This window comes from Chlamydotis macqueenii, chromosome 1 (assembly GCF_036417535.1).
Source record: "Chlamydotis macqueenii isolate bChlMac1 chromosome 1, bChlMac1.mat, whole genome shotgun sequence".
Lineage (NCBI taxonomy): Eukaryota > Metazoa > Chordata > Aves > Otidiformes > Otididae > Chlamydotis > Chlamydotis macqueenii.
The window spans coordinates 17,603,183-17,621,179 of NC_141556.1; the positions used below are offsets into that span (position 1 = coordinate 17,603,183).

The 17,997-nt window shown below is 34.3% G+C and overlaps 1 protein-coding gene across 1 annotated transcript in view; it reads left to right on the forward strand.

Annotated features, from left to right (window-relative positions):
- TBC1D22A (TBC1 domain family member 22A) overlaps positions 1-17,997 on the forward strand; it is a 188,114-nt gene that overhangs the window by 147,100 nt on the left and 23,017 nt on the right. The window contains exon 12 of the mRNA XM_086746912.1: positions 6,342-6,437. Coding sequence (XP_086603038.1) covers positions 6,342-6,437 — 96 coding nt within the window. The remainder of the gene's footprint in view (positions 1-6,341; positions 6,438-17,997) is intronic.

The following is a 17,997-nucleotide window of genomic DNA, read 5'->3' on the forward strand; positions in this document are numbered from 1 at the left end:
TTCTTGTGTTGGGGGCTCCAGAACTGGACACAGTACTCCAGGTGGGGTCTCAGGAGAGCAGAGTAGAGGGGGAAAATCACCTCCCTCGACCTGCTGGCCATGCTCCTCTTGATGCAGCCCAGGATGCGGTTGGCCTTCTGGGCTGCAAGGACGCATTGCCGGCTCATGTTAAACTTCTCATCTACCGTCACTCCCAAGTCCCTCTCCTCAGGGCTGGTCTCCAATCCACAGATTTTCATATTAATTGATGGATGGCTGCATTAGAAAGAGCTACTTATAGACCTTAACTATAAGTGAGGTTGGTTTTTGGGTTGGGTTTTTTTATTTGTTTGGGTTTTTTTTAAAGTGAAAATTATCTAATTTTGTTGCTATGTTTATTGTTATATTAGTTTCAGCTTAGACAAGTGCTGTTGGTCACTTACTGCTTTTAGGGTCCTCCCCTTGGGAATAGTCATGGTGAAACAAAAATAATGATAGAAGACAATCCAAAATGTGCTAACTCAATTACAATAAATGTTAATAGATATTTTTATGTATAACTATAAAGTACTCTTTAATATGTATCCTGACTAAAATTAGAATTTTTTAGACCACAGAATAATCAGAATTTAATTATATAACTGACTGTGAAACTGACAGGCAGGAAAAAGTTATGATCCTATACGAATTGGTAGGCTGCTATATACAATGAAAATAATAGTGATCCTTGAGCTGTTCCAGTATCTTTTAGAATGGTAAGATTTAGGTGACAGTGTTCTCTAAACTTAATCATAATTTTCTTTTACCATGAATAAATGTGGCATTTTAAGAAAGTGTTGTCATGATATTTGTAGTGAGAAATCACACCTTGCAAAGCTGTAAGAGCCAGTGAACATATGCAGCAGGTTGATGTAGCCTATTGAGATTGCTGAAAACAGTGAAGATGGTTCTTCACTAGAGGTTATGAAAGAAAAAACACTGCTGTGGAATTAAAGAGAATGCCCTTGTATGGATAATAGCTATCTGAAGGATAGGAAACAGATGGTAGGAATAAGCAGGCAGATTTCAAAATTAAAGGAAATCACATGTAATTCTCCTACAGTTTGTGGTGAGGCTTTAGCTGTTTGTGCTGCAATGCTTGGAAAAGGGATACAGGGCTGAGACGACGGAGCGCGCTGCCGGCACTGTGTTATTCAGAGTGGTCAAGGTGAGAGGTTGGCAGCAGGGAGTTGCAAGACTTCATGTTGCTGTAAACAACCAGGCAGTAAATAACAGGTAAAATTCCACGTGGACAAATATAAAGTTATACTCTGTGTGTGTGTTTGGAACAATCCTAACTTTACCGGTATAACTATGGGTTTCAAGTTAACTTTCTACACTCAAGTGCGAGAGAAACACCTGAGCTCAGAAGCAGTTAAGAAGGAAAAAGAACAAAATCAAAGGCTAGGAATTACTGGGAAAGGAAAGGAGAACAAAATATCATTATGCAGGTGTGAGCATTATGTTGTTTCTGCATCTGACATGCTGTATACAGTTCAGATCTTATTTCAAAATCAGAAAAGTACAGGAAAGGATGCTTAAGAAGGTTGAGGAAAGATGGTGGAACTGGTATATGAGATACAGTGGAACAGACAAAAAAAATATAGTCTGCAACAGAGAAAGAAAGATGAAAGGACTGAAGAAAGTTAATAGGAAGTGATTGTTCATAATCTCTTTCAATGCGATAACTGCACAGCTTTGAATGAAACTGGCAGGTGTTGAGTTTAAAACAGACATGCTATAGAGCACGCACGCGCGGTTTGGAATTCTTTGCTACAGGACTTTGTGATTACCAAAAAAGTTTACAGTTGCAAAAAGCTTTGGGGAGATAACTAAAGCTAAATCCATCAACTATTAAATGGATGTATACTACACCTTGTGTAAGGACGTATCTCAGCACAAAGCCATTGGAAGTTGGAAGAGTATTCTGGGGAGATACTGCTGTATGCTTGCACATTTAAACTCTTCATCATCTGCTGTTGGTGATTGCTGGTGACAGAATAGTTACCCTGGTGGACGTCTCCATGGTGGGCTTGTGCTGTGTTTCTTCTCAGACTGGAACTCAGAGTCTTAGATTTGACAGAGTCTGTGACAGAGTCTTAGAATTGAGTCTGTGCCTGGTAAGTAAGAGCTCCTGGCTAGTGGAAAAGGCAAATCTTGGAGGAGCAGCCAACACATTGCACTTTCCATGATGATCCTGTGCCAGCTTCTTTCTCTTTTTCAGCCATAGATTGCTTGGATAATTTTGGAGAAATTATTAAAGATCTTTACAGCTAAACTATCTCCTCTTTGTAATATATTAAAACTAGAATTGCTTAGAGTTGCTTTATTCATCTGTAATCATAAAGTGTTTGGAAATCCTTCTGTCTGAGCTATTATTTGCATGTGCAGTGTGGTGGTTTAATACCTAAGCTTGGCTCATTTTCATAGCTTTAGTCATTCTGAGTACTTCAAAAATAATCATGTATTGTATTTACTCTATTAACAAGTGTAACACCATGAGATATTACCCTCCCTGAATGATGAAGTACCCAGGGTATGGGAGGCAGGTTAGACTAATCACTGGCTAGAAAATAATCAGTCTAGTCATACAACAAAATTTGCATTCTTTCAGTGATTGATTCAAGAAGTTTGGGAAGTGCAGGATAAAGAATGCCTTTCATTTCAACGGCAGAGGAGATCCAGCATTTGCAGGGCAATGAGATATTTGTGATGTTAACAATCTAAATGATTTTTATTGATAATGACAGATGGTTCTTAGATAATGTGCTCTGAGTCGTCTGTAATATGTTCAGGATAAGTCTTCTGGAAGGTTGTACATCTGTCTTGAGATCTTTTGCTAAAATATTTAAATCAAGGTCATTGTTTGTATTTGATTTTAAATAGCTTTTAGCTGGTAGTCTGCATTTCTGTACATTTAGAGTTCAAACTGTTTGTAACTTCAAAAGCTACAAATGGAAAAGTATAATAGGTAGCAGGTGTTAGAAAAGGCAATTATGCATTAGCTGTTTTACTCAATTTTCAAAACTGTCTAAAGCTATCCATTGGAAATACTTTGTAGCCTAGACTTATCTCTGAAGCATGATGAATTTTTAAATCTATAGGGGGGGTATGCATTTTTTCACTAATGAATTGCATAGTTAAACCTATTTGGTTTCATTTAAAAGAGCAGAAGAAAATTGTATTGGGGAAAAAAAAAAAGGTTGAACAGAAAAACCTCAAGAAAAAGTACAGATTCTTATATGCTTCCAGGTGGTTTTTTTTTTTCTGCAATTCCTCAAAAATATTTTAAATTTCCAGTATTGCAGTTCTGGGGTCTTTTGCTTTCAATTTTTTTTTAAGCCATTTATCTTGACTTTCTGGCTATGGAAGAATTTTCTTTATTGTATGATAATAGAATGAATTCTTGGGCTTAAAATCAGAATCTTAGATTATTATCAGAAAAAGAATACTCTGATGCTCTAATTTAACTACCTATGTGATATTGTTTTGTGAGTCAATGTAAGAGAAAGCAAAATAAACAATTTTGCCAACAGCTGCTGCAGATTGACTTTGAAAGTTAAAATGCTACTTTCATACACATTTCTTTAGTTCTATCCCCTTCTCCCCTATGCTTTTCAAGAGCTTATATAATGTTGGAGGACTGAGGAGAAGAATGGAGGATTAATATATATTAATACCAAACCTAGTTCCTTTCAGTTCCCTCTTTGTTGCTTGTGTCATATAATTAAAGAAATGTAAACCTTTATTATCTTCAGGTATTTTAACAAATAATTCAATACATAGTATGTCTTGATTAATAATTATTATTTTAAATGAAATTTTCCTGCTTACAGGTTAATCGATCTTCCTGCTGCTTCGTTTGCAAAAATAATCCTCCTCTTTCTTAATCTACCCTCAGCAGCATTTCTGTACTTCTCTTTATCTCTTCAGCAATCTCAATCCAGCTTTATCTGCCTCTATCCCATAACCATCATTTTTCTTCTTCCCTGCTTTCCTATTTGATTGCAAATGCTGAGCCGGGCACCGTGCTCTTCACTTACCCCTTCTTTAAAGTAGATCTAACACAGATCATAGTTCACCAGCTAGTGGTGAACTGAACTGGTTCTTACTATGCCAGAAAGTCTCCACCAGTGACAGCACATACTTCAGAGTGGGCTTCTGAAAAATGTGTTGATGTTTTCTTATACAGACTGTTGACTTGGTCTCAAACACAGTCTGTTTTCATTGGGCATTACTACCCAGTTTGCCTTCCAAATTTGAAGAAGGGTTGCCACTTCTATGAGATTATGTTGTGTATTCCAAAATAGTAGAAATTTATCATGTATGATTAATGGCTACTTGAAAGGACATTTTAAGAATTCATGTTAAAAGTAACAAAATGATTGCATTTCAGTGCTGGAAAAAATAGACCACAAGTACTGTTTCTATACTTAAATTTTAAAAATGTAATATTTTTTTTTTCTCATTTTAGAGAAAAAAAAATGTTATAAGAGATTATGAAAGACTGAATTAAAAAAACCCTGCATGTTCTGTAAATTTATTTACACAGAGTAGGAAAAGGGTTGGTTTTTTAGAATTAGGTTCCTGCATTTTTTAGAGTTATGTTTGATTATTTAAATATTGTCTTAATATTATCTAAGTCGTAGCAGCGCTTTGCTTACAAGTATGTCCTGAGGTACCACTTTATATTTTTGTATATGTTAACTTTCCATCCCAAGAGGATGGCCAACACTGAAGTAAAAGACATGGATTTTTCTGGAGCATGGTAGTGAGTGCATGATTCTGTAAAACTCTAACTTTAATCTTGTAAATCGACTTTACTTTGGTTTTTCTGTTTAAGACAAACTCCAGAGAGAAGTCTAGTTAAAATTACCATATGCTTTGTCTGTCCTGGGATTTTACAGTGTTATTCAAGTCATGTTATTCAAGCAGAGTGTTTTCCTTGAGCAGGAAAAATATCACAGGATTTTATAATCAGAATCTTCCTTTTCTGGTTCCAAAATTAACTTAATTCCTGTTTTCCATTCCAACTATGTTTTTAAACTTCAAACTTCCTTGCAAATAATTGTCATTGTCTCTTTTCTTGACTCTTACCAATTTGGTGGACAGGATGCTCTGTAGTTTCTGTAGATGCTGGCATGATGTTTGTACCAAGCCCTTGTACAATGTGCACTTCTGCCAGTCAAGGGTAGGGAAGAAGTAAAGTTGTAGTAGGAGGAGATTTTTCCTTCTTCGCTTGTGATAGCAGTGAGGTTACTTTGTTGCACTGTTACAAATGTTACAAATACTGTGCTCCTCTAGGTTAAATACCAATAAAATAGATATTTTATCATGTTGTGTTTTACATAAGAAGTTATTTCTGTTCACTTTACTTGACCAGAATAGTGTTTATGTCTGAAGAGTAAACTGCAGTTTTCAAATGACCAGTAGAGAATATGAAAAAAAGCTATACTTTCAATTAAAGTGCTACAATTAGATCTTATAAATTATTTAGACATCAGCATTTAAGTATCCGTACATGTCAGATTATGTAGCTTAATTTTAATTATTGTTTTTAAATGTTATTTTAATGAGATTTTACATAGCATTAGTTCACAGTCATCACATCGATAATTAAATACCATAATTATTTTTTCAGTTCTCAGTGGTATACAAAATAAAATCTCAGATTCATTTGGTAATACAAGAAAACTTAGTGAAGTCTTTTAAAAGTAGGATCAGGATTTTTTCTAAACTCTTAGGTATACTTATAAAATCTTAATTTCTAAGAGGAGTTTTATAAAGTTACTTAATCTGCTGACTTAAACTAGAACAGAAAGCTGCAGCTCTGAATACAAATCTGAGTAAGTGTTTTGTGTTACAACAAGTAGATTTTTTCCTTTAGTATAAACTTCTAATTCAGTCAAATATAGACCAAGTTGTATATTTTAAAAATGCTTAATAATTTTATATAGCAGAATTTAATAATGAAAAAGCTACTAGTAGTGGTAGAGTTGTTCATGCCGCATTGTTGAGCTAGACGGTATGGTATTTTATGCCAGATATAAGCTAATGGATAACATCAGAAATAGAAGAAACACGTCTGTAACGCATGGATTTAAATATGAGAAGTGGATGCACATTTCACCTTAATTCCTATTACAGATAATAGCTATGAATAGGTTTGGCATAGATGAAATGCAAACATGTTTGTGATACGAAGAGAGATTTAGCTGACATTTGTAGTTAGTAGTGAATGCCATAAAAATACACTTGGGGTAGCTGGTGATCAAAAGTATTATTTATGTGTTGAAAGGATGATGTATTTTTATTTTTTCTAGTCTGAACCAGAGGGTTTTTCTCACTTCCACTTGTACGTCTGTGCTGCCTTCCTTGTCAGGTGGAGGAAAGAGATCCTGGAAGAAAAAGATTTTCAAGTAAGTGAAGGGGATATTTTTCAAGCACACAGTGCTATTTAATAGATTTATCATCCTAGCTTTACTTGGGGATGAATTTATGACAAAATAGTAGCAGTTGCAGCAAGACTGCCGGTGTCTGACTGTTAGAGTTGCTCCAAAACTATTAGACTTGAAGTGATGGACTCTGAGCAGTCGGAGATGTATTTTCTTTGTCCATTCTGGAAAAAAAAAAGCTATTTTAATGAGACAGACTTTGAGAAGATGATTTCTGGAGATCCTGTTACAAATAAAGCCTTGGTATTTCACAAACAGATTTTCTGAGAAGGTAACTGGACTTTTTTTTAATCTTAAATTTATCATTGGAGTTACTTATTTATAATTTCTCATTTGTATGCTATAACAGCACACTCTAACTAGGTGATGTTCATTTTTCCAAAATGCTAGGCAAGTAGTCTTTTAAAATAAGGAGCCTGTTTTTCAGTAGGAAATACAAGAACGATAAGAGTATTTACTTCAAGTTGCTACATTTCAAAACCTTACATTTTTACAGCAAAGAGCGTATCAGGGAATTGTTTGGAATAGGATTTGAATATGGTAAATAAAAGAACCATTTGCATCCCTCTGTAGAAGTTCAGTTATGTTTGTGAACTGGTGACAATTCACTTTTATAGAAATATTTTATATTGGATTACCCTGTGATGCACATACAATGCCTGAAAGGTGTTAAAGTCCTGTGTACAGGCTGACTGTAAACAAACCATGCTGCAAAGCCCCCACCATTGCCTGCCCTGGGGAAATGGCCCGTTACCAGCTTACTTTCTCTCCAGCTGACTGAACTCTGTTGCCCTGTACAAATGAACCATTGTGTAAATTTGTGTATCGCTTCAATCTATTTTATCTCTCTTCATAAAACGATTTATTTAGAGCACTTTAACTGTTGGTGCCTGTCTTTGCAATAAATAAATGCCTAAAGGCACAACATAACAACTTTAATTTATACTACCTGCTAACACTGTCAGATTTTCTCAGTTTATGATATTTTGTCAAAAACAGCTTTGATGTTGGAAGCCATGCCTCTCAACTACAATTGTTCACTGTTAATCTTTCCTATTAAATTTCTCCTGTTTATTTCCTGCACCAAAATTCATAACAATTTTCCCCTCTCTACTGAATCTATTACAAGTATGTTTAAAGTAAATGTTAATACCAAAGTATAGTACTATGAAGATTTGTTTTGTTCTCCTTGCCTATGTTCAGATTTGTTTACTTATTTAATAATTACAGTATTTCTTTATGATTTACTTTCTTTATAGGCTACCTAAACTAGACTATAAAGTACATAAATTCAGAGCACACTGGAGCACATTTATCAGACTGCTTTAGCTTGCTTAACATGCAGAAACGCAATTAGTAATTTTCAGGATGTGTAGACTAGTGCTAGTTTTATCACTATAGTACGTTATCACTAAAAGGCTTGGCCTTCTTTATTGCGTAACGTGACCTTTTAAAATGACTTAACTACTGTGTTATCAGTTCTCTAAATGATACTTGTCTCTCATAGGCAAGAAAAAAATCCATTATTCTTCCACTTCTGTAGACCATTGCCTAGTCTTCAAAGTAGTAGCTCAAGTAATAGGCATTTAAACAACATTGGAAAATTGGGAAGTTCAGTATGTGCGCTGTTGGAGTACTCTGCATTGAATTCTCATTACTAAGAAGTCATAGTCATAGTATATTTTATACTGAAATTTTGTGTTCTGTAGACTACATCAAGAATAATCAAAGCATGCATCCAGTCATTTTTCTTGCATATAGTTTGAGTTGTATTTGTTTTTCTGCATACGACATAGATGAGGCAAGTCTCTCCTAATTGTCAATTGGAGAGTCTGATTCTTTAGTACTAGCTGTAAAAACTCATGGTTTTCTTTTACCTGTCTGTATGAGCTCTTTCAGTAGTATTAAAAACCTCACAGGAATTTTAAGGAAGAATAATTTCCCCAGAACATCAGATATGGTGATATGCCAGATGAGACACTGAGCAGATTTTGAAAGGACTTGGTTTTGCAGTACTTTTTTCATATTATTTGATAAAGTATATTATCAGTAACAGATAAATTAACAGACGTATACCAAATGTTTTACTGTGCATGGTAATAGTTCCTTAATACAGACAGCATGTGTGTGTGGTTCTTGTTTTGGTGTTTTATTTTTTTTTCTGTGTTGTTGTGGGGCAGAGGAAGAAGTTTTGCAATGAAAGGAGTTAGGCTGGCTGGAGTAACACTACAGGGTGATAAAACCTGAAAACTACTTGGCACTTGGTTTACATTTGTAGAATTAAGTATTATTATATCAAAGGAAATAAATTTTGATGAGGGAAACAGAGGAAGAAACCAGTTCAGGCCTCTAGGTGTTGTAATACTAATGTACATATTGTATATATTATATATATGTATATAAATAATCAAGTATATGTAAACTTGTAACAGCAGCATATAAAACTTTGTTCATGCTAGTCCTATATTTTTAATATTTGAAGGAACAGAATAATTTTCTCACTGTAAGATGCTAATCAAGTCTTGATGGCAGTTGTGTTCATTTTAATCTGTTGGAACACGTTCTTGTTCTTACTGCCATATATTTGATAAGATATCTCATGTTTCAGAGGAGGTCTACATGGCTTTGCATGTTAGCATAAGTTTTAGCAATAGACAAGTGAGGAGAAAGGGGATGCTTTGTATACAAATCTAGAGCAATTTACAATGTTATTTGTAGAATATGTCCCGTGTCTCTGCTGTATGAAAACTGGCGCCTCTTGACTTTCCACAGGTTATTCCGTGCCACTTGTCCATGTCCTTATAAATTATTCCTGTCTGGCTACTGTAAAATACAGTACAATGGTGAACAAAGGACGGCTATTTCAAACTGCAATGTCTCAAGAGAAAACATTTGATTTTAGGAAGCTGGGGAGGGGGAAAAATGTCGAATTTTTTTTTTTTTTTTTTTTTTTTTTTTTTTGCCTAGGAGCTGATAGTTGCTAACATTTCTTCCTGCTCGATAAAGATACTGGTAACCTTTCTAGTAAGCTTTGATCCCATTTTGAAATTTGCTATGTAGTGCAATGAACTATGCGATATAATGCTATGTACTGAGGGTAAAAAATTTTACATGCAGTTTTTAAATTTCCCAGTGTCACTTTTTGATAGCGAAACTATAGTGAAATGTTTTCTGATAGACATTTTAACTATTTTGTGCCCATGTGTAATACAAAGGTTAATATTGCTGAAAAGAATGATGTTTTTTTAGTTACAGTTAGCATTTGTTTTTCTCTCATGGTTCTCCCTTCTAGAGAGAGAGAGAGAATCTGCTTTACCTATGTAGGATGCTGCACATTTTCTCCAGGTACAGAAAGCTAGTTTGGATAGCTCTGTAGTTCTGTTCATACTTCAGATCAGCAGTTTTTACTTCACATGTAGGGGGATGGAGAATACAACAGGCAGACAGTAAATGGAAGACCTTTTAATCCTGGCTCAGATTTTCTTTTGTAACTGGTGCCATGTTTTATAGGATTGAACATATCATTCTTGGCTGATGATATTTCTGTTGATGGTATAAATGTTCTGTGTTAATTCACTGGTTTCATACTAGTCAAATTTAAAAAAAAGAAAAAAAGTAGTAAGTTTAATATTGATAAAAATAAGGTGGTTTTTTTAATGTGATAAAGTATGACTTGCAGTGTGAAAGCAAAATGTGAAATTCATTTAATTTCTACTACCTTAAGTCATTAAAGATGCAAGTAATGAAGACCTTTCTGTTCATCAGCATGTCTTAGACTTTGACTTATTGTTATTCATTTTCCTAACTACAGCCATACTTCCGACATTCTCCCAAGTTCTTGAGAGATGTGAATGGTTGTTTAGTGGTAAATATTCAAGCATAATTTTGAGCATATTTAGAATTAAAGTATTAATAGAAAATACAGCTGTTGAGTTTAATGCTGTACAGGATGTCAGAGATTTGTCGGGAAACAGGACTTCAGAGACTAGATTCAGCTGTTGAACTAAATATAAGCTAATAGTAATATTGTACTGATACTGGTTTAACTGTTAGATATTTATTCCAAATTTTCAGTTTAAGTTAGTTATCATTTTGTTGACATAGCTGAGCTATAAAAATATAGTCAATATGTTGTGGTAAGGAACCTGTCTTGCAGATTATTTTTTCTTCACGATTCTAAGATACAGGCTTTTCTCTCTGTCTAACAGACATCTCCACCCATGCTGTCATCAACCCACAACTTTATTACTGCAATGTTCTTTTCTTTGGCTTTGACAAATGCATTTTTGCTTCATTTATATTCACCCAGACTGCAAAGAAGCTGTAAAGATCAGTTTTCCATCCATCATTTTTTCTTGCTTTGCATCTCCTTTAGCTTTCTTTTCTTTACAGCACCAAGGAGAACTTAGACCCTTTCTCTTTCAAGGCCTTTAATGAACTAATACTGACATCTTACATGTCATCTCATATTCAGTATCAAGATGCTGACTGCCAGTTTATCAGCCCGTGATGACAGCCTCATCACGCACTTGAGCTCACAAGAAAGTGTCTGTGCTATCTCCCAAGCTGACCATCTTATTTAAATGGGGCACTTAATGCTCAGTTTACTTTCCTCTCTTTTACTCAGCTCCTTTCTTCTAAATCCTTATGTAAGTTCTGTTCTTCTGCAATACCCAGAATAGATTTGACAGGTAGGCTTGAGTCTGTTAGTAGCACTTGTAGTCACATTCACTGGTTTTGTGATGCTTCTTTTTACTTTTCTGTGAATATGTTGTCTCTTGTTTTATGCTTCAGCTATCAAATCTTCAAGGTAGGGACTGTCCTTTATTCTGATTTATATAATATTTAAAATAATAATTATTTAATCATGATTTTATATAAATACTGGAGTGTAAGCCTTATTGACCTCATGACCAAAATGAATGTGTGCACAATTGTCTGTCCTATTAAAATTTAGATAAATACTCTTGATTTTTTTCAGAGCTTTAATTATGGTGAAGTATTACAAGCTAATGTTAGTTCAAATGTTAATGTCAATAACCATCTTCCTAGACTTTTATGATTTTAAGATGGATGCCAGTGTCAGAGGGTAGTGAAACATTTTACAGTGCCTGTGTTTGAATGAAAGTCAGACACAGGGTGACTTTGAAGTGCATCTTTAGCTTAGTGATGGAGTGAGCACTGTCAACACCTTTGGTTTGTTTTACCTTTCCTTCCCTCTTTAATAATCACTTAATTAGATCAGTGCAGGGTTAGAAGGTTCATTGCTACCTACCGCTCTTCCTAAATCTCAGCTCACTTGAATACTTTGCCCCCTTATTTCACATAAGAGTAGAGGAGGTCCAGATTAATATCTTCAGATTTATGGTAAGAATACACTACTGATATTTCAAGTCTCATTTAGCACACGAGCTTGCCCTTTTAGTCTTTTTCCTCACATTTGTCAGCATTTTTGGGGTGTGAAGGCAGTTATTTCTACCTGTGGTCTGTTTTTTGCCTATTAGGTTCCAAAGTTCCTGAAGCTTTATGTTATTCCATAAAATAGAGGAATAATGTTCTATTTTTATGAGTGAACCCTTGGCATCTAAAGGTTTCTGGCTTGTGTTACTTCAGGCTTGATGTCAAATTTAAAGAATCTGTGTACAGTCACAAAGGAGTCTGTAGCTTACATTTATCAGAATTTGGACTGTTAAATTTATTACAGGTATATTTTTTATTTAACTTTTCACATGAACTAACATTTTTATTAAAGTAGATTCTTGTATATGAGCTAAAATAACTTGAAAGAGGAGGTTTTAAAAAAAAAAAAAAACAAACAAATCTGATTCTATACCACTGTCAAAATTTATATTTGCTACAGCTACACAAGTTAAATAATGTAACTTTGCACTCTAAAAATGTGATTAGTAGATGGTTACAGAAGCGACTGAATAACAGGAGGCTTGGAAGACAAATTCAGTTCATACTGCTGTCTGCATGAGTAACAGGCTTTAGTTTAAAAAGTTTAATAGGAATGTTCTCCCCAGTGATTATCTGCTATAGAAACATGTCATATATAAGAAGCAAGATTTTATACCATCTGTTTATACTCAGCCTCAGCAATATGGGTTTCCTTAATGTTTTGTGATGTTGTTCTTAGTTTATGATGGGAATTTTTAAATAGTTACTTTTTTTTTGCACTAAAGTACAGGACTTCTCACTTCATATGATATGAGGCATAGCTAATAAATATGTTTTTAATTTAGCTTCTTGGTGTGTACTGTGCTAGAAATTTAGTTCCCATTGCTACTGCAGTAAAAATAAATATTTCTCAATTTAAAAAAATAAAAAGTAATGTTTCTGAATAGATTATTTTTCTGAACAGAGGAGTATTTACTCCTCTTCTGTGTAAGCTTTATGATTAGATGGTTTTGTGATTCTGGATACTGTGCCCTCACTCTTCCATTTATGGAAACTAACAGGGTCTTTTCTGTGAATGTACCAGAAGTTGTAAAGAATTAAGGAGTCTGAACATGGAAATCTTTCTGAGTTTATAGAGCCTGACTGCTAACACTGCTGTCATTTTATTCCCTGCTGTGAGCACTTTTGGAAGACATTCAATATATTGTCGTGTGTTGCAAGAAACTGGAAGCTCTGCTGTTTTAGACTTTGAACATCGTAGCTACCAATCTGAAGAGGTTACTCCTTAGTCTGTGAGTACTGATAGTAGATGACTGGGAGATAGCACTGTTAAATAATTTACATACAGAAGAGCCAACTTATAATAAAAAAATTACTGACATCATTTTTGCATGCAAAGAGCTTAATCAATAAAGAATGAGGTGACTGCTAGAAGTTGTATCTAAATGCAGTTTTATAGGGAAAAAATATCAGGTGTCCATTCGTCACGACTTCAGCTATTACGGTCTCAATTTAACTGCTCTTTTAACATGCCTACTCAGCTTAGTCAAAAGCTTCTGCATTTTTTGCTTATCATGATTATCTTGACTTAATCTCCACATGTGAGTATAATGTAAATTTAACGCAGAGACATTTTATCATACGGTCTTAGAAATTCAAGTTTTATCCCACAGAAATTATTATAGCAAAATTTTAATATTAAACTAAAATATAATGAATAGTCTGTATGTCACCCTTCTTTTGAGAAACTAGTGATGCTTGCCTTGTACCAGGAGGATGAGTTGCCCTCTGTCTGGAAAGTTACTCGAAGATTTTGACCAGTTTATGTAGTACACTAAAAATGGTTTAAGCAGCATGAAAAAGGAAATAAAGCTCCTAACACTACCTTTTCTTATCTCTGAAACTCCAGTGTGGCTTTCTGTGATCCTTTTTATTCTGATGAGACTGTAGCCCTGTTTTTCCTCAAAAGCTTTGCTTTAAGTGTGCAAAGCTAAGAACAGAAATTGCTAAAAAAAAACCAAAACCAAAACAAAACCACTTTCGATTTATATTCTATTCAGCTTGCAATGTGCATATTTTTATACCTAAATTCACATTTTTTTTCACTTGAGTTTATAGGGCAAGAATTCATAGTAATAATACATTGCTCATGACTGACATTTGAAAAATGATATTTATCTCACCTTCAGTAATACATATAAGTTTTGGATTCTGTATCTGAATTTGAAATCTGTGCATCTGTTTCTGTTGCCCTCTTTCCATCTAGCTCCCTCTCCTAGAAGTCATAGTTACTCCTCAAAATATTTGGAACAATTTTACACAGTAAAATCGCAAGTTTTAGTACAATGATACTGAACTGCAAGTAGCTTGAATATATGTATTTGCTGCTGAAACTCAGAAGATATTCTGAGCTATGAACTAGCCTAATATTATCGGGTTAATCACAGGAGTCAGTGAAAACTAAGCCTTACTCTCTCCAAAGCAATTTAGCAAAAATAGAAGTTGTCTTTGGATGGTAGATTTAACTGCATATGGAAAGAGGTAAATACCTAATTACTACAGCCATGACTTACCTTGGGAGATCTATCTAGATTTTAGCGGACCCATCTTCTAGTCTAGACAATGTTGTTTTTAAAAACATCATTTCTACTGAAGTAGGATTGCCAAAACAGAAAGAAATTTTCAAAATCACTGCTGAAGGAGACTAGCTCTACAGGACCAGCATACTGTATCAGTAGGACTTAATGGGAATGCAACATGAAAAGAAGAAAGGCGAAACCTTGATGATAAGAAACAGGACAAGGGTCTTCAGATTTTTATATTGATATAAGTAGAATAAATATATTCATTTTTTAATCTTTTGTAAATATTTATTTCTGTATTCTTTATTAAGAGTGTAGAGATTTAGAAACTTTCTTTTCATTTTTACCCTACCCTGTTTTAAGTGTAATTTCAAGTCATATGACTGTTACCAAGTCATTTGTTACCCAGCAGTTCGGCAAATCTGAAAATCAAGGTACTGGAACGTAGTAACAAGCGCCTTCTTCCTCAGCACATTAGTTGAGAACTTCTAAAAGGGAAAAGGGTACATCGCTGTAAAAGCTGTCATGGCTGTTTCTAGAGGAAATGGGTAAAAGGATACAGAGGATTGTTTTCCAGTGATTGCCAGCTACCTTTTCTCGCAAGTAGGTGGGGAGTATCCTTGCAAAGCAAAGGTCTTAAGAAATCTTATGTCACTTGTCAGAGCAATTTAGAGACATATTTTGACTCCATCATTTTTCTTAATTTGCTATATTAGTCTGTCAATTTTTTATTACTAGTACGTAAGTTTAAAACCCATATAACATACTAATGCCTCTCTGAGATGAGATAGAAAGAACAATATTCCCAGAATGATTAACATTGAATGTAATAATTTGTAAAAATTTCAGTATAACTAATATGTAAATATTCAGGAAAGTAAATAATTTGTACACAAGTATCAGTGTCTACACATGTCTAGATTTGTTTACTATTTTAAAAAATCTTAAGAAGGGATATAGTAATATATAATCCTGCATACTCTTTTTCTTCAGTTAGTTCCGAATTAAGATACTTTTGGAATAGTTTACTTTTGTGATAGTCAAGGAATATGTTGCAATTGTAGATGCATCAAATTAAGACGTTTGAATATGAGCACTGAATGTGCAGTTTCGTGCTTGGATTTCATGTGCAATATACAGCACTTCATTAAGTTCCACTCCTTCTTTCATGCAGAACAAAATCTCTGACAGCAGATTTCATGTAAATGACAGCTGAGGTGGTAATATCATATATTAGTAGGATCGAGTTGTAACTCGATTATTATTTGTAATTTTTTTTTGTGTTCTTTAGAAAGAACAAAGCAACGATATGACAAAATTAGCAGTCATTTGTATTTACTAGATCAATGATATGTGACATTAGCTGATGCTTGTCTTCCTTATTTTTCAAATATTAATCTTTTAAGTAACAAAAGAATGATGTTAACCAGATCCATAGTTCAGTACAAATACTATATGTAGATATGGTTCATGTTACAGAGACCATTTAGATTGAAAATGGGTTACGTTATGTAGTTAGGCTTACAGTTTAATGAAATAAAGCCAATCCTGTAAGCCAGGTCTAAATTAGAAATAAAGTCACTTTAAATTACATTTGTAGTCAGTGAAAAGACGTGAGTGTGAATCAGTCACTTCTGATCTCACCTTGCCCTCTGCAAGTCTTTATTTCACTCTATTAATTTCAAAGGATCATGGCATTGGCTAAAATTAGAATTAATCTATTAAATGCCTACATTTAGTAGTCTGAATATTGAAGACTTCCTTGAGGATTTGAATGTCTCTTTGCAAACCCAAATACCTTTTCCTGTACTGACTGTTGCCAGAGACGTTGCCAGTTAAGAGGGAGGGAAGCTGTTAAGCGTCCAAGAGCAAGTTCAGTAGAGACCACTGAATAGAGAGAAAGAGATATTGTGCATAATTCCACTTGGAGAAAAGCTGTGGAGCGTTGTGTTTGTACGATTCGTATTGCTTGAAAGATACCTTTAAATTCTGAACATTTTCATGGGAAAGAAAAGGTGTGTATTTCTTTAGCATTCGTTCAATCTTCGCGGCAGAGTTACTTCACTATGAGAGAGTCCCAAGCCCTCGCCCTTCTATGTGCAGCTCTGTTTTGTTCAATTATTATTTGAGTTTAAGGAATTTAGTATTATAGCTTTGAATACGATATGGTTTTGGTGGAAAACGCATCCATGTGGTAGTAATAGGAAGATGATTTTCAAAGTACAAGCAATGAGATGCCGAGTTTCTACTTCTGAACATGTCAGTTTTAACTCTTGTTTAGTAATGAATTTTCTTGCTTTACTGTAACTAAGTGAACTCTAGAGTACATTTTTATTTTGTTTATACTTATTTTGTAAAATCATACTATGTGTTCTGCATACTCTTACCAGTAATTGATTTAATGTATTTTATTGATTTGTTTTAAACCTTTCCATTACTACCCATTTTGTATAGTGACTAATTAGTACAGCAACCTAAAAAAGAATATTACCAACATGTCACTTGGTCACTGACTATCTACCATAATAGTCCATTTGGAATCAGAGCTGCTTGAAGAAGGAAGTATAAAGGATTACAAAAAATGGAGGACACGGAGAGTTACCCGAATGTGGAACTTCAGAGATCATTGCAGTAACAATGGCAAAGTAGTAATTTCTTTCTCAAACTCTGTGTACCATAAAAACTATAGGATCCCAGCACTTTAATCTTGTAAAGCTGACTACCTAGTGTTATATATCTGCAAAGTTCTGCAGTTTACAAAAGTCTTTATTTCATTATACTCCCTGAAAATTGCATATTTCAAATGGGTTTAGTTTGATCCCATTAACCTTACAGTGCCATTGGTCAGCTTTTCCTATTTGCCTCAGGAATTAATTCTCAATTTTTTAATGGAAATTGCTTAGTGAAATTTGTGCTAGATGAAGTGCTTTTTTCTCTATTGTTTTCATTAATGTTGTTGTTTTAATTGCAGGAAAATGTTTAATATGGCTTTATGTCCCTTACTTGATTGTTTTTGTGGAAGATTACACTTTCAGAATGAACAGACACCCAATAAATAGGCCCAAATGTAGCAACAAAAAAAGAATAGCAAGTGCAGCTTTTGGAGTGAATGAGACTGACCTGGACTGAATGTGGTGTAATCATTGTTGTTTAAAGCAGGTTTCTTTGTGAACACTGTTAGAGAAACTTGTTTTCAGCACCATATATTCTGATGAGTTCCTACAGCATTCACACATAAGATATTTAGTGATGGATAACAACATTTTCCTGAGGTGAAGAGCAGTACTTGGATTTTTTTTTTTCCCCAAGTCTGTGTATTCTGAAAACCTAGAAAGGGCAAAAAGTTGCTGTGGTTAAGCGTTGCTGGATTTTGTAGCGCGTTGTGCTGTTGTTGGAATAAACTACAAAGCAGAAATTATGCAAGTGGCACTCACTGGGCCTATGGCAATCGTAGAAAGTGATTTCTCCAGTTACTTTATCCATATTTGTAATGAGAAACCCTATAAGTTTTTGTCTTGATCACTATATCTAACTTTAATCTA